At 45.3% G+C, this 26804-nt stretch overlaps 1 protein-coding gene across 1 annotated transcript; it reads right to left on the reverse strand.

Moving 5' to 3' along the window:
* Positions 1–1535: 1535 nt before the first annotated feature.
* Zbtb34 (zinc finger and BTB domain containing 34) lies at positions 1536–26642 on the reverse strand. Its single transcript, XM_057755641.1, has 2 exons — positions 26547–26642; positions 1536–8060 (listed from the first exon to the last, which is right to left on the reverse strand). Exon 2 carries the CDS (start codon positions 8036–8038, stop codon positions 6536–6538), a length of 1503 nt encoding a protein of 500 aa, XP_057611624.1. The 5' UTR covers positions 8039–8060; positions 26547–26642; the 3' UTR covers positions 1536–6535.
* Positions 26643–26804: the final 162 nt, after the last annotated feature.

Below are 26804 nucleotides of genomic sequence, written 5' to 3' on the forward strand. Positions count from 1 at the left end.
CCACATCAGAACAGGCAGGGAGGGCTGAGTGGGTTAGTGCTTGCCTACACACAGAGAAGACCATGGCGTCAAGAAGTTGTGATTAAAGGGTAAAGAGAAAGGGGACCAGACTTGCAACCAGTCCAGCATGCCTCCCGTGTGCACAGGCAAGACAAGGAATTCCTTTCCCCCATCTCAACAGTGCCAGAGGCTGACTCCCTGGGAAAGGGAAGCCAGAGCACCCTGGAGAACAAGAATCATCCATCAAAGCAAGGATACTGAGATTTGGCGAGGCCTCAAAGAACTTCAATGATGGACTCTAGCCTCAGACCCCAGAAGTCTCAAAGTCAAGGCAATGCCCACCCTCTGTTGCTTACATTAATACTTAGAAAACTGAGGAAAGAAAGTGAAGGGATTGAGGAAAAAAAAAAAATTCAGAAAATTCTTGGAAGCCAGCTCCAGGGCCCCAGATGTGTGATGAACGGTTCATCTGAAAGTGACTAGTTAAGATGACAGGAATACAGAAGTAACTTGATGGCTAAAGCAGCAAGCATCCAGGTTCTAGGGTCCACCACCTTAATTCTACCAAGACTTGTCAAAAGTGGGTCCCACGGTTAAAGCATGAACAGGGGCTAGAGGTGTGGCTCAGCTGGCACAGGGCTTGCCCAGCAGCACGTAGAAAGCCCCAAGCTGGAACTCCTACACAACATAAACCAGATGGGGTAGTGTGTGCTCCTAATCCCAGCAATCCAGAGCTACAAGCAAGAGATCAGAAGTCTTAGGTCATCCTTGGCTACATAATGAGTTTGAGTCCATGCTGGACTATGTGTGAGGTGGTCTCAGAAAGTAAAAACCCGAGAGACGGAATGCCCAAAGTTATGTAAGGGTGCCCTGCTCAGACGAAAGAACTTTCCAGCAGCCGTGACTCACAAGCAATAGTCAAATGGTAGAATCACGGGAACCAAGTTGACCCACACTGCATCCCAGCCCCCCCCCCGCCCATTTAGTCCTCCAGAAGATCTGGGCTTGCTAACTCCTTCACCTAACACCTGCCAGCCACCCACCGAGCTGTGTACAGGGCCTGTGCTGAGAACACAAGGACAAGACTGCACGATTTGTGCAATAAGGAGCTGAGGGGCTGAAGGGTAGGACTGCTGACAGCTCCACTAGTAACTGTCCAGTACAGGTGTGTGCAAAAGGGCAGACGGCAAGGAATAGAAGGAAGGGAGCAGCAGCCATGGTCATGTCAACTAAGCACAGGATGAATGGACTACCCCACTGCATGCTGCACTGGGCAGGGCACCCCAGAGTTGTCACAGGGAGCGTCTACACTTGGGTGGGGAAAGCACGCAGCATTAATGTTGAGGCCACCTAGTCCTTGGCACACAGAAAGGATCAGAATACCACAGCTGCTTCAGTCTTCTCGGGGTACACCTAGTTTCTCAGCCTTTCAGGAAACCAGGGGCTAGACAAACAGATGCTCATCAGAGGCAGGAGTGCGCCCGAGGCCACGGGTGGGTGGGGACAGAGACCACAGCAAGGTTGCTCTGGCAGCATCTTTATTTACAAACAGCAATTCCCAATGACTTTATACCATAAAAAAGCCATTTACAAGCAAGAAACAAGAATTCAGAACAAAATTAAGCAGCACTGAAATATTCATGTCACAAACCTAAAGCAAAATGAATACAAGAGTAAAATATCATTTGAATAAATAGTTTTCAATTCATGCTATAAAATAACCCTTAATGGCAAGTTACTAGTTGATACAGCATCCGCTTAGCTAGCTTCATTTACTTCACATGGTGATGAAGTGTGGTGTTGTGAGGTTACCAGTTTATATTGCAAGATAATGACACCATGTGAAGTCATTCAAATTGCTCAGCCATTTGTAACGGACACTATATTAGCCCTACTGCTGAAGTGTTAAGAGGTGGTTTCACCTCAGGAAAAGGTCGTTCTCAGGGGAGGCAGTGAGTTTACCTCTTGCTCCAGTCAGGGCAGCAGCCTGGGACTTAGTCTCCAAGTCCCGAGGCTGAGTTCACAGCATAACTTGTCACTGAAGGGCAGTGGGAGGTCTGTGTGCTCAATCTGCCAATGAGCAGTGAGCGAGGCTTACTCCAGTAGCTACTGAGGAGCAGCGATAGCCCTGTCTGTGCCAGACCCAGGGGGCACCTGAAGTTGGCAAGCCCTGGCAGGAAGAGTGGGAACTCTGCTACTTCCTGAAGACGACGTGTGGCGACCATTACAAATGTGGAACAAAGTGAATGACTTCGCTGAACTCTCAGTTCAGCTGCACTGAGTATATGAAATCTACGATGTAAGAACTAGACAGTTTCGTATAAAGAGTTTACATAATTTCCCAATACTTTCATATATAAAATTTAATAAATAACCCTGACCAGGCTAGAAGCACCATTCAAGGGGCATGAGCCCTTGGAAAATAGTTTAGATGTTGCATATTTGAGTCCCTTTCAGTGGAGGCTTCACAGGAAACCATTATAGAATTTAACAACAGTGATAACAAAAACATCACAGTAACAGTAACAAGTGGAAAGCTTAAAATAAGACACATCAACCTAAAGTAGAGCTCACTCACACGGACCATTTCCCCTAGCCCTTGCTTTGTGTTCCTGCAAATTCTCCCTAGAATCCAGGTTGTTAAAATCAAACTCACATACAAAAAAATATGCAGGCCTGTGGTCTGGGCTAAGGGTAAAAGAGGTGGTTATACTCCCTGTCGTTAGAAGAGACATACACTTAAGCTCTGGGAAGATTTAAAAATTACCAATCTAGTCCTACAGTATATTCTACTTAACAGTGAACCGACAGTATCCTTTCTGCTGTTCGAAAGAGAGAGGGAGGGAGGAAGGAAGAAAGGAAGGGAGGAAGGAAAGGAAGGACGAAGGAAGGAAGGAAACAAACAAACAATCTCCACAAACAACAAAAAATTGCCAAGGCAGAGCCAATTGATCGGGAGGCTTTTCCACTGAATGGGAAAATGAACTCATCTTTGTCGTCGTATTTACAAACAGTTTCTAAATGTATTTACAGCTTTAGTAGAAACGAGAGGGCAGAAGACTGATGAAGAAACATAAGGACTGAAAACCACAAGTGTTAGCAAAAGTATAAAACGTCTTCACAGTTTGTGCAATGGGGTAAATGTCACAGGGAAGGAAGGGTGCTGTGGCTGTCTTCACATTGTCTAACATGGAAAGGTAGCTGAGAAGAGACTCAATTACGCACAGGTCTGTATGAAAGCAGGACATACTTCACTGTAAAGGATGTCTTCACATATGTATCTTAGTGAGCTTCCGCGTCTGCTATAGTGAGAGACCTAACCTACAACTGTACAGGGACAGGTTTGCTGTCCACAAGGAGTCGCTCTAAGGAGTTACACAGTGAGCTTAAGGGAAAGAGGCCTGCTCGCGTGGCCAAGCTGGCTCTCCTGGCACATCCTCATGTAGCTAGGCACAATTAACCGCTGTTGCCCTGTCTGTATGGAGAGCCCTCGGCAGCCATGCCCACCGGCAGGCACCTAGTGCAAGTGTGCAGACAGGCTATGCAGTGCTGTGCTGGCCTGGGCACTGTCTCCCTCGAAGCCCCGTGAACTTTACAGTACTGTGTTATGGCTTGAGAATTCACTTTTTAACACTGCTAGCAGTGGAGAGGGTAAAGAGTTAGCAACACGAATGGGAGCAAGCGCAACTTGCAAAATGTGGAATCATGATCATTAAAAACTCAAATTGGTTTTCTGCCCCTTAACAGTCCCATTACAATGTTAGAACCTGAACTGTACAATCAAAGCAATGTATATTTTTGTCAAAGACAATTTTGGATAAGTCACTCTTTGGTAAACTCAAACCAGCTAAACAAATTGACAAACATAAGAACTACAAGTACGTAAGTTCAGAAACAAGAACTACATGCACATAAGTTCAGACAGACAGTGACAAGAGCCAGGACATGGGCGTGTGGCCAGAGTGCACTCCCCTCACCACAAAAAGTGAAAAGGAGGCTCCTTCCCTGAGCTCCACGTCGCACATCCTTGGATTTGGGGCCTTTCTTGTCACAAACTTAACTGGTATCACAACACAAAATAATAAAAAAAAGGAAGTTTTGCATTTAATTCTCAAAAAGAAAAATCAAAACAAAATATATTTGTGTAAGGAAAATGAAAAATCACAAACATTTACCTGAAACCTCAGAACACACTTAAGTAGGTAAACACTTGGGAGTCCATTCTCCCTTGAGGCGGTCAGCTTTCTCAGCTGAACAAATGCTTCAGGGAGAGAACCCCGCTTTAGGCAGTCTGACGAGGAGAAGGCATACCGTATACCCGATCAGAAGAGCCGCAGGAGCGGCAGGATTAGTCATCTACAGGAGTTAACACTGAGGTGAGGCGAGCAATTCACATATGAGCAGATCCTGTGTGCTAGGACGGTGCCACTGTGTGCACCGGGGCTGCTACACATGAAGGAAGGGCTGGAATCAAACTTTTTCTCAAATAACCCCTGCCACCGGCAAAAAAAAAAAAAAAAAAAGAAAAAAGAAATAAAAAAGAAAAAAAAAGCTGGGTGATGATGGCACACACCTTTATCCCAGAACTCGGGAGGTAGAGGCAGGAGAATCTCTGAATTCGAGGCCAGCCTGGTCTACAGAGCAAGTCCAGAACAGTCAGGGCTACACAGAGAAACCCTGTCTTGAACCTCCCCCACTCCCTGCAAAACAAAACAAAAAACAAAAACCACCGAACAAACTAAACAGAAACACCTCCCCCCAAACCCATCATCATTCTTGGTATTTTAGGAGCCAAAAAAGCATGGCAAATCAGCAAACATCTATTTTGTATTCCTTAGCTCCTAGCCTCTGAGGTTGGTCCTCAGTTTCTGGGTTTTGCTTGAGTCTGGGTCTCAGAGCCCAGGTACTCAGGCAGAGACTAGAGCACTGCTGTCTCTGCAGTCAGCCGCAAACCTGGCCTGTAAACTGCCTATCAAATTGCCCTCTCTGCCTGAGTTCACAGAACCAGAGCATTTGTGAAGCCTGTTGGTGTGTATGAACCTAAGAGCAAACAGACATTTTCCAAAGCGCTGACCAGACACAAAACAGACATAACCCGTTTGCCAGCACATGCTTTTGAGGTTTCTTTTCAAGCTGTGAACTTGAGAGGAAAGTAAGTAAGTCATCACTACTCGTAGGTTTCACATTTTCTAGACGATACTGACCTAAAAGATACTTAACATAAAAATAGCACCACGTGACCAAAAATGGTGAGACATACACACAGATTTGGTGACACACTGAGGATCTCAGATGGTTTTGACATTTTTTTCTTTAAGCAAGAAACACTGAGAGAGTGGAGGAGCCACTGAGGCTCTCATTAGCACACACAATACTAAGATTAGATATATTGCTTGCAATTCCCGTAGAGTACAGCTTTACAAAAAGTACAAATTCCAAGTTCTGCAGCTTCCCTGGGAACTGCATAGAAAAAGTTGTTGTGCACCTGAACTGGCTGTTTGAGGAGAGAGAGAAAAACCAAAAGAAAACCAACGATAAAGCACAACACTACCTGGAGAGTTTTGTAGGCAAGTGCTACAAACTCCTGCCCTAGTGAGAGCACTACTCACGGTGCAGTGATCTGATTAGCTACCTGGTATGTATGCTTCTACAGTACAGGATGAAGGTAGGTAGATTTGTAGTAAAAACCTTGAAGACCACTGCTCCTTTGGGGTTGGCTAGTATAACACTACACTGCGTAGAAAGGTCAGCACCACAGGTCATCCAGCACAGCTGGACAACGAACAAAAGTTCCAAATGGTTCCCACTACAGTTGAAGGAGTTTTATGGCATTTGGTTTATGTGTTTGTTATGAAGCAGAGCTATGAACACTGTGATTTGCTTTGCTTGCATTTGGACACAATGATTACTGTATGTGAAAATCTACTGACATTCTTCAGTAAGGAAAACAAAGGGTGGAAACTAACATAGTAGGTGGGGCTGAAACAGAGTCAGGCTCTGTTCACATTGTATTAAATTATATATTCCTCTTACATTCACCTCAACCAGAATAAACCCCAATTTGAGAATGTATATATACTATATATATAATAACCACTTTATTATATATATATATATAAATTGTCTAACTACCCCTAAAACTAATTTTAAATTAGAAAAGGTTACCCATTTGTATCAGCTGACGGCATCCTAGCCTCTTTCCATTAAAATGCACTGGGGCTAGCACCCACAGTCAAAGAGTGCCTGCCTCTTGGCAGAGAACGTGGGGTCAACCAGTTGGCATAGCTAAATCACTGGCAGAGTTGGGAGAAGCAATCAAGCCAAGGAGGAAGACTGTCAGTCTGTGTTTTCCCTGGATCTGCTGCCCTTCATGCTTTGAGCTCCTGGGGGAGGGAAGAGGAGATGAGGGTAAACACAAGTGCCACACCCAGAACCAAGAGATTTCCTGATGGGGAAACCAAAGATTACAACAAAGCAAATCACAACTATGCATTGACTGATGTGCTTTGTTCAGGAGCTCTTTCTCTGCAGCACCTTAGTCAGGCGCATCAGATACTGTGTGGATTTCCATTCGGGAATCTAGAGCCATTTCTGAGACTGACACATCACTTTCAAGTTTCTGTTCCACGTACACATCTGTTCTTTCGGGAGACTCCATGCGACTCCTGACCTCAGTGACACCCGGGTGGTTTTTCCGCAGGTGCTGGTTGAGGGTGCCCTGGAATGGAAAGCACTTCCCACAGACCTCACAGCGGAATGGTTTGTCATCAGTGTGGCCCCGGATGTGGTACTCCAGCTGGTCCTTGCGTGTGTACTTCTTCCCACAGAACTTGCACACAAAGGGGGTGATTCCCATATGCAGTCGCATGTGCCTGTCGAGGCTTCCCTTCTGGTTAAAGGACTTCCCACAGTAAATACAGATCAACCTCTCATTGTATGGGTACCAGTAACCCCTTGCACTCCTCTCCCGGGGACTGCTCTCATAACTGGGATTGTTCATCATGGCTTCACTGTCAGATCCTTGCACCGCACCCTGCAGGTCACTGTGCAGGTGAACAGACAGAGCCCGCTTCTGGCGGGCACCACGGCCTCGGAAGCAGCTCAGCATGGACCTGGATGGGCTGGAATTACTCTGACTTCCAAAAGCTTCTGGCATGCTGGAAGGCTGTGAGGCTGCCTGGGAGTAGGGATACGCATGCTGGAGCACAGAGCCATAGGCACCCACGTTCACCGCCACAACTTGCTCCCCATCAACCATCTCTGTGTGGTAGCCATCATCACCCAGGGAGGAGCTGTCAGAGCAACTGGGCCGCTCAGACTTTTCCATCTTCACTTTTACCTCAGTGATCTGGCTCTCCCTCACCAACAAGTCCCCTTGCTCGTGGTCCCCTTCAATTTGAATCTCGTACTCAGACACACTGCCACTGCTCCCCCGATCTGAGTGACCCTCTTCCTGTAAGCGGCTCCGAAGGGCTTTGTTGGGGGTCGTCTCCATCCGGAGATCGCTGCTGACTGGAGGCTGCCGTACCTGAGGGCAATATGGAGGGGAGATCTCAACAGGATTGGCGAAGAAGCCGCCATCTTTCACTCCATTCCGGCTCTCGGGATTCTCTTCAGCACCAATGGTGACAGAGTCAACATCTCCCACACTGATCTTTGAGTGGATGCTCTCCAGGATCTGCGTGCACTTGTCAATGACACACTGCATCTGAAGGAAGCTGGCTGCAGTCAGAAAACTGACAACATCCTTCAACTGCAAGGACATTCTTCCAGTGTAACAGAAGGACAGCAACTGCTCAAACACGCTGGGGTTCTTAATCACAGATATCGACAAGCCACTCATAGTGCTCAATGCTGAATGGTCCCGGAAATATGGGGAGCTGGCCGCGAGGACAGCTTTGTGGGCTCGGAATGGCTGACCCTGAATGTGGACGATGATGTCACATAGCTTCCCTTGTAGGCGGAGCTCGTTTAGTTGGCTCAGAACAGTGCTGCTGTGCTCAGGCACATCGAACTGAATGAAACTGCTGCTGTCCATTTCTACTGACACGAGGCGTAATCTGCAGAGACAAAGAGCATCCGTAATTCACCAGAGCTCCTCAGCAAGACAAGCAGCATAAATACAAGCTCACATCAACTCGGCAGCTAGCACTCCTAGGGTCTGCCTGAACATTCCTCCTCTTGCTTAGTTTTCATCTTCCATCTCTCCATCAATTCACCTAAAGCCAAATAAGTGAACGATCAATTAGCCCAGTATCATTCTTCTTGCTCAACACTCAATTTGATCAAAGTAAAATATTGCATGCATAGGAAGGCTGGCTCAGCTGAGGAAAAGTGGTGCCCTTCAAGAAAAATTACTATTCACCTACAGCTGAGGGTCTCTAAAGGGCTCTACAAAAACATTCCACTTCGTATACCACCTGCCTTGTATAATTCTCTATGTATGGTTTATGAACACATATGGGCAGGAACACATGTGAGCATGTTTATAGGGACCAGAGGTCAACAACACTGGCATCTTCCTTCTTTTATTGAGAGTAGTCTTCCACTGAGCTCACCAACTGGCAAGTCTTGCTAGCCAACAAGCCCCAGAGCACTGCAATAACAGGCACATGTCCCCAAGTCCAGTTTTAAAATTTTTATTATTATTTGTATGTACAGGTGTTCTGCCTGACAGTATGACTATGTACCATGTACACTCTGTCCTCAGAGGCCAGAATTGAGTGATGGATCCACTGGGACTGCAGTTATAGATGGTTGTAAGCCACCCTATGGGTGTTGAAGACCAAACCTGTGCTCTTAACCACAGTTCCAATCTTTTTTTTTTATTTCATTTTATTTATTTATGTCTGAGATGCCACGGTGCCCATGCAGAGACCAGAGAACAACTTTTGGGAGTTGATTCTTTCCCTCACAAGGACTGGGAGATCGAGCCCTGCTCATCAGGCTTTAAGGCAGATGCTGAATTATCTCACTGCCCTCCTTGCTCTTGCTACATGGGTACCAGGGATTGGAACTCAGATCCTCATGCTTGTGTACACTTTATTGAAACATCTCAGCCAGGCGGTGGTGGCGCACGCCTTTAATCCCAGCACTTGGGAGGCAGAGGCAGGCGGATCTCTGTGAGTTCGAGACCAGGACAGGCTCCAAAACCACAGAGAAACCCTGTCTTGAAAAACCAAAAAAAAAAAAAAAAAAAAAAAAAAAGAAACATCTCCCCAGCCTCCACTCACATACTTCTAATCAGCAGTTTTTCAAGCATCCAGCAACTCAAACCAGTGAATGGAACAAACTTCTTTCCAGTGTAATCATGATTAGGGCTTTCCCCACATACTTTTGAAGAACAAGAAATGTACAGTTCCTGTCCCTTGCAGGAAATTGTTATTTCAGGCATAAGAAAGAAGAGTGATGGGCACATTGCAAGTGGAGGGCCCTCCATGCTACTCATGGCACTAGCATGCCCGGGACACTGCTCCCACCACTCCTGACCTGGAACCTCCAGCACTGAACCACTCGAAACCACTGAAGGAGCTGGTGAGATGGCTCAATGGGTGAAGCTAAGTTCAGTTTCTCAGAACCCCTATGATGGAAAAAGAATCAATTCCCCAAAGCTGTCCTCCAACCTCAAGAGCACTGTGGTATGCATGTGTGTACACACACAGGTAGACAACATGTATGTACATACTAACACACAGCTGCTAAGGTAAACACAAAACTAGAACTAATAATTCTAATTTTATAGCCGGGCAGTGGTGGTGTATGCCTTTAATCCCAGCACTTGGGAGGCAGAGGCAGGTGGATCTCTGTGACTTCGAGGCCAGCCTGGTCTACAAGAGCTAGTTCCAGGTCAGGCTCCAAAACTACTGAGAAACCTTGTCTCGAAAAACCAAAATAATAATAATAATAATAATAATTTGGTTTTGAAATCCAACCAAGAGATATTTTGCTTTCTGAGTCAGGGCCTCACCCCACAGAGCAGTCTGGCCTCACACTCAGGCTCGTCCTGAACACCTGGCTTACAGAAGTACACCATCACATCTACCCAACCTGTGGAAATGCTCCATACTAAGTACTGAATCGCGAGCAAGAAGGTCTGAGAGTAAGTCTGCCTGTCTCCGATTCACTTGAGCAGTAACTCCCAGACCAGATGGACAGACAAGTGACAAAGCAAACACAGTAAACTGTTAACAGTGCACACAGCGGTCAAGTGGCCACTGTGAAAACCTGTCAATTTTTCTGCAGCTTGGAAATTTTTCATAATAAAACATTGAGGCTCAGAAAGCATCATCCACAACAAAAAAGTACAAAGGAAATGAGTGTCTTAACAATGTATCTTAAGCAATAAAGAGTGAAAATAAGTGACTCAACTCAGGAGGCTATAAAAACAAAGACAAAAGCAAGCAGAATAATTCACTAGGGTATAACCACCAAAAAAAAGTAAAGCCTGTAAACGAGTCTAAATCTAAGCAGGAAAGGATCAATCAGTTAGTTTGAGTGGATCACATCAGAATTTTCAATCTTGTCAGAATCTGAGCTAAAACATTTATGTCAAAGAGGAATGTTATGCTTCTATTTATCCTAGACTTCTGATTGAAGTCAATTTGAAATCTGCATGAAATGGACATATTTTTAGCATAACATAAATTGGCAGAACTAAATGAAAAAGACACAGAAGTGCCAAGGCACAAATGATCTCCAGGCCGTTCACACTGTTCTAGCCGCGTGCGGAGACATGGAGGCATTTTAGTGCATCTGGCACAAAGCTGACTCCCAGAACGACGGGCAACTGAAAGAAATCTGCTTCAGCTAAGGCACTGCAAGGCCCTCTGCAAACGCCAAGAACGAGGAACACTGGCTAAGGTTTGGACACTGCTAAGATTACTCGTGGCATCAGAAAGTCAGAGAAACTTGCTCAGCCACATCATCATGCCAAAAATTCATCTCAGAAGTAAACACCCCTTCAGAGTAAGAAAACAGCAGTCCGATGAGCAAGAAATAGAGCCCTACTCTAGAAACATAACAAACAGTATCTACTGCAAAGCAATGACATCATCCTTAGAAAGAATCATTGTCTCTTCCCAAAATGTATTCAACATAACATGTGCTAGCCCCAACATCCTTACCTCCTAGGGATTAAAAGACATTAGCATAATAACCCATCTGAAAGGGTTCTGCAGACACCATTCTGTTTAACTCAGCAGTTTGCAAACTCATTTAACTGTGGAACTCTCCTATCAAGGTATGACATTAGTATTCCAAAGCATCAGTGCTCTGGAGAGCACATTCTGGTAAACACTTCAGCTAAGGCGTCCCATCAAGGCTTCTAAGACAGACAACACTTTCTACCATCACCATTCTTTCTTCCCCCTTCCTTTTGTTTTTTTAATATTTTGAGACAGGGTCTCGGTCTCTCTCTACATAGCCCTGGCTGTCCTACAATCCATTATGTAGACCAGGTCAGTCTCAAATCCATAGACATCCATTTGTCTCTGCCTCTTGAATACTAGGATTAAAGGTGTGCCCCACCACACTTGGCTCTACCATACCCATTCTTTATCTTTCCTTTTTTGTTCTCTCTCTTTTTTTTTGAGACAAGGTTACTCTATGTAACAGTTCTAATTGTCCTGTAACTCAGTTTGTAGACCAGGCTGGCCTCAAACTCACAAAGATCAACCTGCCTCTGCCTCACAAATGCTGGGATTGAATGTGTGCGCCACCAAGCCCAGCTGCCATGTTATTAACATTTTTGTATTTGGAAGTGAGCCAAAGCAACAAGGGAAACTGAAGGCACACACAGCCATTTAAGAAAGACGGAAGAAAGGCGGTGGTGGCATTCACTTTTAATCCCAGCACTTGGGAGGCAGAGGCAGGTGGATCTCTGAGTTTGAGGCCAGCCTGGTCTACAGAGCTAGTTCCAGGACAGCCAGAACTACACAGAGAAACTCTATCTTGGAAAAAAAAAAACAAAAACAAAAACAAAAAGAGAAACAGAGAGGAAAAAAAACCCGAATTACTGGTTACATACAGGTATTGACTATTTAAAACAAAAACCACAAGTGATCACTTGCTATTGTGTCAGAATGAGGGACAACCGGCAACACAGTAGCACGGGGTTATAAGGAATCTGGGGCCATAAATAAAATAGGGCACAAGGAAGAAAAAGGCATTATCTCTTTTTACAAGTGTACATGAGAAAGAGAACACACATGTGGGAGTCAAAGACAACTTGTGGCAATCTTTTCTCTTCTTTCACCATGTGAATTTCAAGTATTGAACTCAGGTCACCAGGCTTGGTAACACATGACTCTCCCCAGTGAGCCATCTCATTGGCCTACTATTTTAATAAGGAGTTTTTATATGGGCAAATGAAGACATATATCTCAGCTGTGAGACAATGCTGTCTTCTTAACTGAATTCATAAATAGAATACAGGCCAGTGGAATTTTTTGTTAAGTTTCTTTTAAAAATGATTTAAAGCCAGCAGGTGGTGGCACACCTTTAATCCCAGCACTTGGGAGGCAGATGCAAGTGAATGTCTGTAAAACCAGGCTGGCCTGGTCTACAGAGCTAATTCTAGGACAGCCAGGGCTATACAGAGAAACTGTTTCCCAAAAAAATAAACAAAAAAACACAAAAAGACTTTAAAAAACGCATCTATCTTAGGGGCTGGAGAGATGGCTCAGTGGTTAAGAGCATTGCCTGCTCTTCCAAAGGTCCTGAGTTCAATTCCCAGCAACCACATGGTGGCTCACAACCATCTGTAAAGAGGTCTGGCGCCCTCTTCTGGCCTTCAGGCATACACACAGACAGAATATTGTATACATAATAAATAAATTTAAAAAACAACAACAACAACAACAAAAAAACGCATCTATCTTAGAACATTGACATTGATGTCCAATAATACAAGCCACATGTGTTTAGTGTTTTCTAGTTACTAGTCCCCAGAGTCCCCAGCACAGTACTAGACAGCACCCAGAGCTCACACACTGCTAAGTTTCCACTGCTGTACAGTACCTCAGCACACCTACCAGTTAGACTTGTGAAGTAAAATCAAAAGTATTCAATTTAGCGCAACAGAGCCAACATTACCACAAGGCATTTTAAATTTCTCATCATTTCACAACAAATCCTGGCTACACAGAAAAACCCTGTCTTGTAAAACCAGAGAGAGAGAAGAGAGAGAGAGAGAGAGAGAGAGAGAGAGAGAGAGAGAGAGAGAGAGAGAGAGAACAGAAAATCTGACCAGATGGAATGTAACAGGGTTAACAAACTCACTGGTACATACAAGCTGGGAGTCTGCTGTGTGTCGGGCACAAGCGTCCCAGGGAGTGGCACTCCTCTAGCCATCAAAACCGCTAAGACTAGGTCATCTTTACAGCGAGGACATGGTCACAGAGACCACCTGAGCAAATGCTACTGCAAATAAGACCAAAGAGGATGTAAAAGGTTACCAATGATCTCTAGGCCGTAACAGTCCTGCAGAGAAACTGTGCCCACAGAAGGAATTACATGTGTCAAGAGATACAGCCAGAGAACCAGGAAGGAAGGACGTGCTGGAAGCTCCTGCTTCAGCAGGGACAAGGCACAGGGGAAGAGTAGGGCCACAGAAGCTGCTGGTGTCAGGGAGATCAGTCATTTCAGGGGCTTTTTCAAAGGAGGGGAAAAGGACAATTACTAAACAGAAGTGGCTTGGGGAACTTGCTAAACTTTATCGCTAAATCCTTCCTGTATAACATTCCCTGGAGAGAAGGCATGTTGATGTACAAATGTGGAGGTCTAACCAAAGAAATAAAGCTTTTCTATCTTAAAAATGCTTACAGAGGCAGGTGGATCTCTGTGAGTTTGAGACCAGCCTGGTCTACAAGAGCTAGTTCCAGGACAGGCTCCAAAAACCACAGAGAAACAGGAAGTGGTGCACACCTTTAGTCCCAGCACTCAGAGGCAGAAGAATCTCTGTGAGTTCCAGGCCAGCTGGTCTACAGAGCAAGTTCCAGGACGCCAGGATTATACAGAGAACCCTGTCTTGAAAAACCACAAAAAAGAAAAAGAAAAAGAAAGGAAGGAAGGAAGGAAGGAAGGAAGGAAGGAAGGAAGGAAGGGAGCAGAAAGCATTATGAAAAGAATTTGCAAAATACAAAATCCATGAGATTCACAAATCAATAAAAGCCAAATATCACAAATAAAAACTCCATAAATGGGTGGGAGGAGGGGGAGGGAAATGGGAAACAGGGAGCAGTTGGAAATTTTAAGTAAAAAAGAATAAAAAATATATATATATCAATAAAATACATCATAGAAACAAAAAAAAAAAAAAAAAACCTCCATAAATGGGGCTGGAGAGATGGCTCAGAGGTTAAGAGCATTGCCTGCTCTACCAAAGGTCCTGAGTTCAATTCCCAGCAACCACATGGTGGCTCACAACCATCTGCAATGGGGTCTGGTGCCCTCTTCTGGCCTACAGAATATTGCATACATAATAAATAAATATTTTAAAAAAATCTTAAAAAAAAAAAAACTCCATAAATATGAACAGATGCTTTTTAAAAACAAGGAATAAAAATAGCATTTTAGACATAGTCATTTCATCAGTAACGAAAACAATTTTTTTTAAATATTTATTTATTATGTATACAATATTCTGTCTGTGTGTATGCCTGCAGGCCAGAAGAGGGCACCAGACCTCATTACAGATGGTTGTGAGCCACCATGTGGTTGCTGGGAATTGAACTCAGGACCTTTGGAAGAGCAAGCAATGCTCTTAACCTCTGAGCCATCTCTCCAGCCCCTTGAAAACAAAATTTAACAAGAGATGCAATCTTTCTCCTAAGAAAGGGTCAGACGCCACCATCACATAGCACTGTGTCAGCACAGTGAAGGGAAGGGATGGAGTCCTCACGAAAGTCAAGAAAGCTAGGAGAGCGGCAAAGCACTTTCAGACAGCTGCGAAGCTGAAGGGGCTTCAGAGAGGCCTCCTCTCCAGGCTGCAGGCATAGCAGGAAGACGGGAAAGCAGCACACTACAGCGGACACCAGAGGATCCTATCTTCCTGCAAAAGGGGAAAGGGGGTGCTCTCCTGTGCAGCACAGTGACACTTCCTTCTTCTGTAGCAACAATGTGAAGACTCCTCCCCAGAGCTGCTAACAAGCAACACTCAGTAACAATCTGCAGGCAAGGTGAATTCACAGATAATTTCAGTTTCTAGGCACAATACCAAACTAAGGAGAACAAAAGGTGTAATTTTAAGTTCTATACCCCATGGCCAGAGGATCCAAGTCTGGTTTCCAGCACCCACACGGCAGTTCACAGCTATCTGTAACTTCCAATTCCTGGGGGATCTGATGCCCCCTTTCCCAGGACAGAAAGAGACTTTGTCTGGATGTCAACTTCACCAATGAGCCTCTATTCTTAGGAACAGCAGCTTCCTAATTCTTCCCTGCACATAATTTCAACAGGCCTACTTTATATTAAGTTTTTAAATAAGTTTGTCTTTAAAGTACAAATATATGCATATTACAGCACTTCAGAGCACAGGATAGAAATATAAAAATAACAAAACTCTTCCCCACTCTAGTGCCCTCTTCTAAAGGAAAAACACCATTGGGAGTTTTTCAGAGAATGCTGAACATGTACTAGTATGTTCAGGTCCTAAGAAATGTAACTAGGTCTGAAGAAATGGCTCAGCAGTTAAGAGCACTGGCTGCTTTAGCAGAGGATCCAAGTCTGGTTCCTAGCACCCGCATGGCAGTTCACAGCTATCTGTAACTGCCAATTCCTGGGGGATCTGATGCCCCCTTCTGGTTTCCTTGGGTGCCTGTATGCATTTGATCCACATACAAACAGGCATACATACATAAATTCGTTTAAAGAAAGAAACATAGGCAGGTGACAGTGACACACGCCTTTAATCCCAGCACTCAGGAGGCAGAGGCAAGCAGATCTCTGTGAGTTCGAGGTCAGCCTGTTCTACAGAAAGAGTTCCAGGGCAGGCTCCAAAACTACAGAAAAACCATGTCTCAAAAAACCAAAAAAAGCCGGGCGGTGGTGGCGCACGCCTTTAATCCCAGCACTCGGGAGGCAGAGGCAGGCGGATCTCTGTGAGTTCGAGACCAGCCTGGTCTACAGAGCTAGTTCCAGGACAGGCTCCAAAGCCACAGAGAAACCCTGTCTCGAAAAACCAAAAAAAAAAAAAAAAAAAAAAAAAAAGAAAAAAGAAAAGCAGAGAAAAATATTTACTATACCTTAAATTCTTCCTATAGAGTTCCAACTTCATAGCCTCCATGGTCAGCTGTGGCACAATGTCAACTGATGCCAAAACCAGGAAGCAAACTAATCAGCCATGACACACAGCATGGTGACACGTTACAGACATCTCAGCTCTTTTGTAACACTTCGCAGAAGAACTGAGAAGTTTTGCATTTCAATCTAAAATGCCAAAGCACCTTCTAAGAGGTGGCAAGTGCCTACCGGTCCCAGACCACAGGGAAAAGCTGCTCCCCACAACTACCAGCATCAAGCGTTAAACTATTTCACCTTTACTTAACTGGAAGAAGGAAAATGGTACCTCCTTCTTCTGATGTGCCTTGTGATTTTCTATCAATGGGGCTGCCATGTTTCTCACACATGATGGCAATCTGTCAATAGCAGGCTGAAGGCAGCCAGTCTCTGAACTGCCTCTTTTTATCCTCTACCCACAGTTGTCTTTTTACTGGATTGTCAGAACTCTTTGCAAATTAAGGAAATTAGCCTCTGTCATTTGTGCTGCACTAAGATTTAATTGCAATCAGTAAATGGCATACTAACTAGGGACTTAAATTATTTCTCTACACTTATAGGAAATACTCACTCAACATCAACTCCTACACATAGCAAACCACAGGGAATGCAAAGACTCACAAAAGTCCCCATCTTGCAGTTTGACGTGGGCTTAATGCAGCTTTCTCCCAGCCCAGGGAGAGATGGGAATCGAATTCATTTTTGATAATGCAGAGATGTGATTTATATTCGTTTTTCATTTAGATTAAGTTTGCAGCTGCTTCAGAAAACAATAATGAATTTGATTATTCCACTCACTAAAAACATTAGGATCAGTGTTCTTTAATTTAGCAGATTAATCATGTCTTCCTAGCACAATATAATGGGGGAAAAAACCCTACTCATTTATCCTGTAATATCTTAACTATAAAAACAATCACATATAAGCTGGATTTTTTCCTCTGGTGCCATTAATAGCTATTTTGTTTTTGTCTGTGAAAGCTATGCTGTGGTTATGAACATGAAACACTGCTTCCCGGGACACAGGAATGAGCTGAAACTGGCTACTGCTCCATAATGTCTTCCCCATCCTCTTCTGCTTGCTCAGCCAGTGGGAAGATAATCTTTCTGCTTTTTCAATGTCACCTGCAGTCATGCCCCTTCACCTTCCCGGGCGTGATCATCAGAAACCACCACTTACTGAATGCTGGGTTCATGTTAGGCAAAAACGTCAAGGCTTGCATGCCTCACTTCAAGGAGTCCCCGCGCGTCCCAATTTTTTAGAGACAAGGAAACCAAGACTCCAAGAGGCTGACTTTCTCAGCACCGTTTCCATGGGCCCAGGAGAGGAAGGAAGGTGACAGGGACAAGTGGCAAGCATCTTCATAACACTAAGATAGTGAAGGCATTTTAGTAACATTTAGTACAAATGCTCAAAGCGTCCTCTTTCCAGATCAAACTTTCTCCCAGCAGACAGGAAGCCAGCCTAGGCTACAAGTGGATCCTTTTTAAAGCAACAAACCTGTACAGGTAAGAGCTATGATCAGGAAAACATCGAGATAGGGGGTAGTGCTCCGAATAAAGCACATGACCTCTTCCCACACCAGTTTTGATGCCATTGTATCCTCAGGCCCCCTGTCTGGTTGAAGCAAAAAGCCCTCTCTATACAAAAGCCTTAATTAGTTAGAAACCACAAAGCTAGGACTCAAGTGACAGCCCTGTGGTGACTCAAGGTGGACATCTCAGAGACCAGATGCCACCAAGACAAGACAGGTTCAGACCAAGTTCAACAGAACGCAAAGCAACACTAAAATTGGAGTTCAAAGAACAAGAGTAAACTCTGAGCAATGTGTGTATGAAGTGAGAGAGGAGGAAGCCACCGACGCCGCTGCTACTGCTGATGGAGGGGGTGGGGTCTCTAAGTAGCAGGGAGGTCTAATTGAGTGAGTTCAGGATAGCAGCTCGATTAGGGAGTAGTTTGGGCACACCAAGAGAGGCCACTCACACAGCCTAGTACTGTGGAATGGCCCCAGGGAGAGAGTGGAGCTAGTCCGTCAACCACCATTCCTCACACAGACCAAAAGAGAAGGGAACAGAAGTCCTAATAGAACGACCAGATGGCAATGGGGTGAGTAAGTAAGGGCTACTTGAAAGTTTTGCACAGTCCCACCAGAAAAAGCCCAGGCACACCACTGCACTGTGGATGCTGCACAATGGCTGTGTGAAAGGCAAGATGACCTGATACCCTAAACTCAGTTCCAAGGCTTCCCTGCACAGTGAAGTTTTTTTTCTGAGGGAGCTCTAGAAGAAAAGGGCACTGGGCAGAAACAGGGAGACAAGGACACAGTCAACCAGAAACTAATAGACATGCTGAGCAAAGTAAGAAGGGACACCAGTGACTAGCCCGTTCCTTCACATGGATGTGAACAAAGGAGGCAAAAAGGCAATGACACTCTTCTGGGGGCTGTCACTGTAGGGCAGGATGAAATGACAGGCCTGGGCGATACAGAACACAGCTCCTGGAGCCTTCAAAGCAGCTGCCTGGTGGCTGGTGTCCTAAAAACGAGTAAGCAGTGCTCAGCTGGCTTTGGCTTTCCCCTGAATACCATCAATACTCTTACAATAGTATTTTGAAAAGACTTGTGTATTACCAAAAAATAACTAGTTGGATGAATTCATACACATCATCTTAACAGATCTCCCAGGCATGACATCAGTTCCAGAAGCCACAAAGGCACATACAAATAAATGTACAGGACTATATAAAAATATAAGATGAAAAACACACCTCTCTAAAGGTAAAGGGCAGATTGAAGGAAAATGCATACAGATTTGATATTGGGCTAATTCTAAATTCTTTAATTTGTTTATCAAATTGGACTGACACAAAAATTTTTTTCCCGAAGAACTGGCAAAGGCTACTTATAGACAGCTAAAAAGAGAAAGACCTAGAAAAGACAAAACCCCACAAAAACAAGTTTTAATTTTATTCATGATTAAAGACATTTGAATTACAAAAGGAAAAAAAAATTGGTGGGGGCAGTACTGGGAACTGAACCAGAACTTTGCATGTAGTAGGCATACACTTTACCACTGAGGCACACCATGATCCAAGACACCATTTTTAAGCCATTAGAGATGTAAGCAAGCTTTTAAGTGCTGACAAATGTAATAATCCTGAGGATAATTTGGTGATGTTAATCAGCACATAAAAGGTTGCTATAATACATAAAAGTAACTGCTAAAAACTGGGTCTAGGGGCTGGAGAGTTAGCTCAGCAGGTAAAGGCACCTGCCGCCAAACCTGACGACCCAAGTTGGACCTGGACCCTTGTGACACACTTGGTAGAAGGAAAGAACTGACTCCGACAAGTTGTCCTCCACATGTGCACCCACACATAATAAATAAAAAAAAAATATATTTTTAAAAAAGAATTTAGAATACAAATACAGTGCTTGCAGAAGTGTGTATACACGCACGTTACAGAAGTGTATATATACATGTATGTTGTAGAAGTGTGTGTGTGTATATATATATGCACATGTAAGAGGGCATTCACTGTACTTTTCTTTTTTTCCTGCTGCAGCCATAAAAGAGGAACAGTCACAAAAGAAGACTGATTAAGAAAAAGCAGGGAGCTGGGCAGCAATGGCGCACACCTTTAATCCCAGCACTCAGGAGGTAGAGGCAGGAGGATCTCTGTGAGTTTGAAGCCAGCCTGATCTACAGAGAGAGTTCCAGGACAGCTACAGCTGTGACACAGAGAAACCCTGTCTTGAAAAATAAAAAAGCAAAACAAACAAACAAACAACAACAAAGCAACAGATAGTTACACGGTATATGCTTCAATATGGAAGGAGTTCTACAATGCACTTAAAAGTAGCCAGGTAGTCGGGCACCCGCCTTTTATCCCAGCACTCATGAAGCAGAGGCAGGCAGATATCTGTGAATTCGAGGCCAGCCTGGTCTACAAGAGCTAGTTCCAGGACAGGCACCAAAGCTACAGAGAAACTTTGTCTCAAAACAAAACAAAACAAAACAAAAAACCCAAACAAACAAGCAAAAAAAGTAGCCAGGTCTAGAACAATTTAATCACATGATTTTTTTCCCATGCTCATTTCTCAAAAGAATCTATAGTTGAATCATTTTGTTCTTGTTTGTTTGTTTTCAGAATCTATAGCCCAGGCTGGCTTCAAACTCAAGGCAACCCTATCTCTGCCTCTCAAATACTGGAATTACAGGTGTACACCATCATGCCCAGCCTTACAGCTTTCTCTTCAACAACATAGGGGTTAAAGGTCCTAATGATATCCATGAGTAAAATTCTCCAAAAACCTGAACACTAATAACCTGCTAACTGGAAGTCTCATCAGTAACAGTGAACTGGCATACAGTCCTATGTTACAGGAATTATACATGAGAAGCACATAACAACCCCAAGAACCAGCACATCCAAGTCACTGGAGCTGATGAGCATGGCAGAGCAGTGGGAGGCAGCTATGGAATCCTACCAGCAATTTATGCAGCTATGATCTAAGACTGCCTCGCTTTGTCTTTTCAAACTGCTTGCCTGGAACTCACCATTTGTAGCAATCCTCCTGTCTGACTCCAGAGATAATCCTACATCTTTGTTTACATTTCTCTAGCACGGTTCACGTTAATGCATACATACATGTTGATAAACTAACTTCTTACCATAGTTAATAACAAATGACAGAATAGCGTACACATGCTTATGCATTTCAGACATACCTTTTCCTTATTGTTTTCCATCTTTCTAGGCTATGTGGCCAATATTAAAAAAAAATACACATATTAAGTGGACCCACTAAGGGTTTAGGAATTTAACTCAGTGGTGGGATATTTGTCTAGCAAGTGTAAAATATGAGTGGCCTGGGTCCTGATACAAGAAGCACAGCAGAAGTATCATGTGTAGAGACTCGAATATGGGGCTAGAGAAGGAAATGGAATTCCAGGGCAGTCACAGTGAACATGAGTCCAGAGGGTTTACAAGGACCGGGGATGTGGGCTGGCATCCACTCTGGGGCACGAGAGAGACCAGAAGAGGCAAGCGGAGCTTAGGTTGCCCAATGGGCAGTAAAAAGTGTGGTGTGGGAGAGACTAGGGTTTGACCAACACTTTAATAACTATAGGGAGGATGTGGCATCACAGAGGCAGAAAAGAAAATAATAAAATAAAGTAAGAACTAGAAGAGTAGAGAACCAAGGGATGCACTTGTTCCTCAGGAAAGACGCCCTCTACCATAGCAGTAGCAGGTCAGAGTCAACAAACCTGATCCTCTCCTAAAAGCCACTCCCACTGAGTTGGCCAAAAGTACAACCCAGCACCATGTCTACCTAATACTGTAGCATCCTGTACACTACAACCTGTGCCACAGAGAGCCACAAAGGACGCCTCAATGTCACCTGGACAAAACGGCAGAGGTGGTCCTAAAGTCCCCTCCACTGTAAGCATGGGGTAAAGCCTCAGAAAGAGCTCCCCATGACAACCAGAACAAAAGCACAAACCAGGCAATGGGAGTTGTCTCACACACTGATAAGCTCTTAGGCAGGGACCTCACAAGAGGCTCTCAGTGTGGGTCAGCTCATGCATCCTAAACTCAAGACCTCTGGACTGCCAGCACAGCTGTACCCTCAGCCCTCAAAATGTCCTGCTAAAGACCCTGGAGGGGCAGGACAGACAGGCAGGAGGCAAAATCCCATTTCACCTGGAAACACTGCAGCTTCATCACATGCTACACTCCCTTTAAAAATGCCCAGTTATACTTTCAAGAAAAGAAAGGAAGGTGACAAATTTGGCTGGGCTTAAGGTACTAGAAAGGACCATTCTTGGTCAGGATACTTGTGATGCCAAACCCAGGTTTGCAGCAGCTGATGAGCAGCAGGGCTGCAGGAAGCATTGTGATGCTGATGAACTCAATGCAAGGGGAAAAAACAGGGAGGAAATGGCATTCTGTGATGGATATTCATGAAGGGCGCTTCCTAATTTAAAGGAAAACAAGTTTAGAGTTCTTACTGCATTAATTCATGTGAGAGAACATTTTTATCCGAACTGTTACATTTCTGAGCGAGGCGCTAACACTCTCCAGGTCTGCCCAGATACACTAATTTGGGGAGGGTGTGATTTGTCTTAGTCAATGCAAAACATTGGAAGCTGCTTCTGAGCTTTCCAAGCAGAAGAGGAATGGCCATTCTAACCACACCAGCAACAAGGAAGACTGGCTTCTCTCAGCTCCTGCTGTGCACACTGTGAAGAGCAAGTTCTTCCTGGCAACAGACAGAGATGTTGCAACCATCCCCACTGTACAGACGAGGAGAGATACTCCAAGAGACAAGGAACTTTCCTGGGGTACTCGGCTAATAACTGATCCAGCCAGGAACTGAAACCACATGTCAGTCTCCCGAGCAAAACTATAACTCTCAGAAGAAAGCGGACTTTAACTAGGCATTGGCTGAGGTGTGTAGCTTTTCTTCGTGATAATCCTCCTAACCAACTTCAGGTGGAGACAAATTCCACTCAAGATGTCCCATACAAAGTTAGGCGGTCTGACACAGTGATAAGGGGCCATAATGTCAAACTGCTCAGACACTTCAAATGGTTTTCAACAGGGCTGGAGAGATGGCTCAGCAGTTACGAGCACTGGCTCGTCTTCCAGAGACCCTGAGTTCAATTCCCAGCACCCACATGGCAGCTCACAACTGTCTGTAACTCCAGTTTCAGGAGATCTGACACCTTTACAGCAATGCACATAAAATAAAGTTAAATAAATTTAAAAAAATTTTAAAAATTGTTTTCAAAATCTGTTCATTGTTTTTATTCTGCCGGAAAAGCAGGCCCTAGAGTGTTTTTAAAATCTTTGCATTTTTTTTCTAAAGTTAGAGTCTTGTATGTTACCCAGGTTAGATTCAAACTCCTGGGTTCAGTGATTCTCCTGTCTCAGCCTCACCAATAATGCACTGAAGATTTAGACCACTGTTCCTGGCTGATGTCTTCCATTTGAACCATGAGCAGAAAAGATCTGTTCCATGCAGAAGGAGTGAGCCTTCTTAAGGCAAGACCTCAATATAAACTAAGGCACAGCAGCTTATTTACCCATGGCTGGCTTTCCAGGAGATCTAGAGAATACACATGTTCCACTTCTTATAACAAATGGATTAGAAAGGCTCACCTTGAATTGCATTCTTCCAGGGTGCTTTCCATGCCAGCAACATCAACAGAAAATAACCATTAGAAGCTTAACTGCGCTCAGTTGGTGACCTTCACTAAGCTAAATTCAGCAGTTTGTCAGCTACAAAACATTAAATGGATACAATTAAAAAGTTTTAAAGCATGAAACAGAATTTCAACTAAAGATACATGAAAATCAGTGGAAATATAAATGACAGGACTCTAGGTTCACAATATCTGACATTCTTGCTTCATCTGGAAGGCAGAACAGAGACATGTATATCGGCTAGACAAAGCTTGGCAGCCCATCCTTCCTCCACTCCAATACACCACACCTAATCATAATTTTGCTACTGCCTTTGTGTGCCATCATCATTAAAAATCCACAGAGGCTGTGGAGAGGGCTTCAGTTTCTAAAGTGCTTACCATGCACGCATGAGGGCCTGAGTCTGGATTCTCAGCACCCATGTAAAAATGCCACACACACTGGAGAGGTGGGGCCAGGAGACTCTCTAGGGCTTGCTGGCCAACCAGTCTGACTGAACAGCCAGTTCTAGACATGGTGAGAGACCCTGTCTCAAAAAAATAAGATGGAGAAGGGGGAGAGCAGTGGAAAGGAACACTGGGCACTCAACCTGGGCACTGGTGCACACACATACAGATGCACATGAATGAACATATACACCTGTATCAACCCTACAACGCAGAGTTTTTGACACATTACAAGTAAGAAAAAGCAGGCTCGAACTGGAGGTGGAACTCAGTGGTACAGTGGTACTGCTTTTGCCTAGTATGCGTGAGGCCCTGGGCTAACTCTTCAGCACCAAAAAAAAAAAAAAAAAAAAAAAAAGAAAAGAAAAAAAAAAGAGTGGAAGAAATGATGGGCTCAGAGAACAGGTTCAATCATTCCGCTTCACACAGTTATTGAGTGACTGCGCTGAGATCCAAATCCAGGCCTGATCCCAGACCCAACTTTCTTTCCCCACAACCTTAGACTCAAGAATTACAGATACTTTTTTTCTTTCCCTGGGATCAGAAGGAACACTAATATTTCACAGAATTTTTTCCGCACTTTCTGCGTCTGAGAATAAAACTGAAAGCATCCACCTGGAACTGCAGCATTAAATACCAGTAGTTACAGAGGACAGAGAAGGCTAATAGCCAAACGGCTTCTCCTTGGAAAAAAACATTGTTTACCAACAAAAATCAGGAACTATTTGAGACCCTTTTATCAAGATTCCAGCTCCAGCATCAGGAGGCAGAAGAGTCTGAAAGAAGCGGTAACACGCAGTGTCTTCAAACAACTGCTCCAGCGGGGCCAGGACAACCAACAGCCAAGGAAACTGGCCGCAGAGTCCCGGAGCCACAAAGGCATGGGGGTAGGGCGGTGAGGGAACACCCACTGGAGGAAGTCTATCTTCAGCAGGGGCTTGAAGGAAGTGAAATGGAGAACGTGCTCAGGGAACTGGAACAACAGCCTTAGAAGCAGTCAGAACATGGACAACTTGGAGAAGCAAAGGCCAGGAAAAAGTCAGGTTTAGGTGAGAGGAATAAAGCCAAACCTAAAAGACCCTTGACTGGAGATGGAGGAACAGTAAAGGCTGACACCACAAAGCAGGCAGGATACTATTCAGCTTTGAACAGTGGTCTAACTGCCGTGGCCCCCCTAAGCTCACCTCCTGCCCTCTAGCCTCTTCCTTCCACCTTCTGCATGGCACCGTGCCCCCCCACACCTCCGTTGTTAGAATACACCTGCCTCTAGAATAGTTTTAACTTTGGCCTAGTGTTCGAGATCTTTCAGGAACCAAGCCTAATCAATATTTCCTCTTACTCCTCTCCCATCTTGGCCTTCGGCTAGGGGGCTGGTCTAGTCACTAACTCCACAGGATCCTTTTTCCCCCCCAATCTGAATCCTACTTGTCCTTTGCCACCCTTTCACTAAGCCCCACCACCACCACTACCTCTACCTCTCTATAGCACACAACCTTGTCTCATGGGGAATGTCTGAACACCCAGTGTAAAAGCCTTGGTTGGAGATTAGTGTTTCGACGCCTTTCGTCCACTACTCAACAGCATTTTGACATTTACTAAACAAGCAAGCACTCAACTATTTTTCTACTTCCTATACTAAGTTTGGCGTTAGCATAAAGGAAGGATGGGGGAGGGTGAAACCTCTGGAGTCAGAGACCAGCTAAGAAGCTGTTGCAATAATCCAGATGTGAAGCAAAAGCAGCCTAGACTAAGGAACAAAGAGAAAATGGACAAACACAAACAGCAAAATGCTTGCACGCAAAACGCTCCACAGGAAAACTATGGACGACAGCAAGGAACGACGAAGGCTCAGTAAAGCTATTTCCAAGAAAACACTTCTGGGAATCATTTTAAACCTCCCTGAGACAAAGTGCACGAAGGGGTTAAAAAGTCTACATCTGGAACGTTAAAAAAAATGTCTTCAGTAAAACTGCCCCGCATGCTGAACCAGGCACAGACCTTGCAATGTCAGATATTCACAGCATGACGGGTCTGTAGGGAGTTCACCTAAACTCTCTATTCTCACGTGGAGGAACGTCCAGCATGGAAGAGACGTGCTGAAAACCTAAAGGTGGTGCGTCCCAGATCTGAGTAGCCCCAAAGCAGTCACTTCGCCTAGACAAGCAGTGTTTTACACGCCCCCTCCCCAGTCCGTCCTCAGCTCCGCCAGAGTGACCACGGAGACCACCCCGGCCAAGCTTGGCACGCGTCGCCTGTTTACCTGGCGCAAGGCGGTGGCCCGAGGCAGCAGTTCCAGGGCAGCCTCCCGCTGACGCCCCCAGGCCGGGCCTGGCTCTCCGGGGGCCACGGTCACTCGGACCCCTCGGTACAGGAAGGAGAGCGAGGCGCCCAGGAGAGGAGGCTGGAGGACTGCAGGGCAGCCGCCCCGACTCACCCCTCGGAGCTAAGCGCCTGGCCTCCGGCAGGTGCCCGGGCCTCCGGACCGCGCCCGGCCGGCCCCCGCACTGACCAGACAGCGTCTCGCCCGCCCCGCCTCACCCACGAGGAGCCGGACAGCCGCTCCACCGGCAGTCCCGACCCTGCCGCCTCCGCCCGCGACCCGCCAGTCTCACCTGGGCCGCGCGCCGCGTTCACATCGTCCGCCCGCGGCGCCCCCTCCGCCGCCGCCGCCGGCGCCAGGCCCTTCCCCGCCGCTCCCGCTGCCGCCCCTGCCCGCGCCCCCCGCCCCCGGAAGCGCTTCCAGGCCCCGCCCCCTCGGCGCCCGCGCTTCCGGGCAGGCGCGGAGCCGGGCGGTTGTCGCTGGGCCGAGTCTCTTCGCGGCGGAACTCTGGATACCGGGCGGAGCCGCGGACGAAGAGTGGACGGGCGGG

This window comes from Chionomys nivalis, chromosome 22 (genome assembly GCF_950005125.1).
Source record: "Chionomys nivalis chromosome 22, mChiNiv1.1, whole genome shotgun sequence".
NCBI classification, from domain to species: Eukaryota; Metazoa; Chordata; class Mammalia; order Rodentia; family Cricetidae; genus Chionomys; species Chionomys nivalis.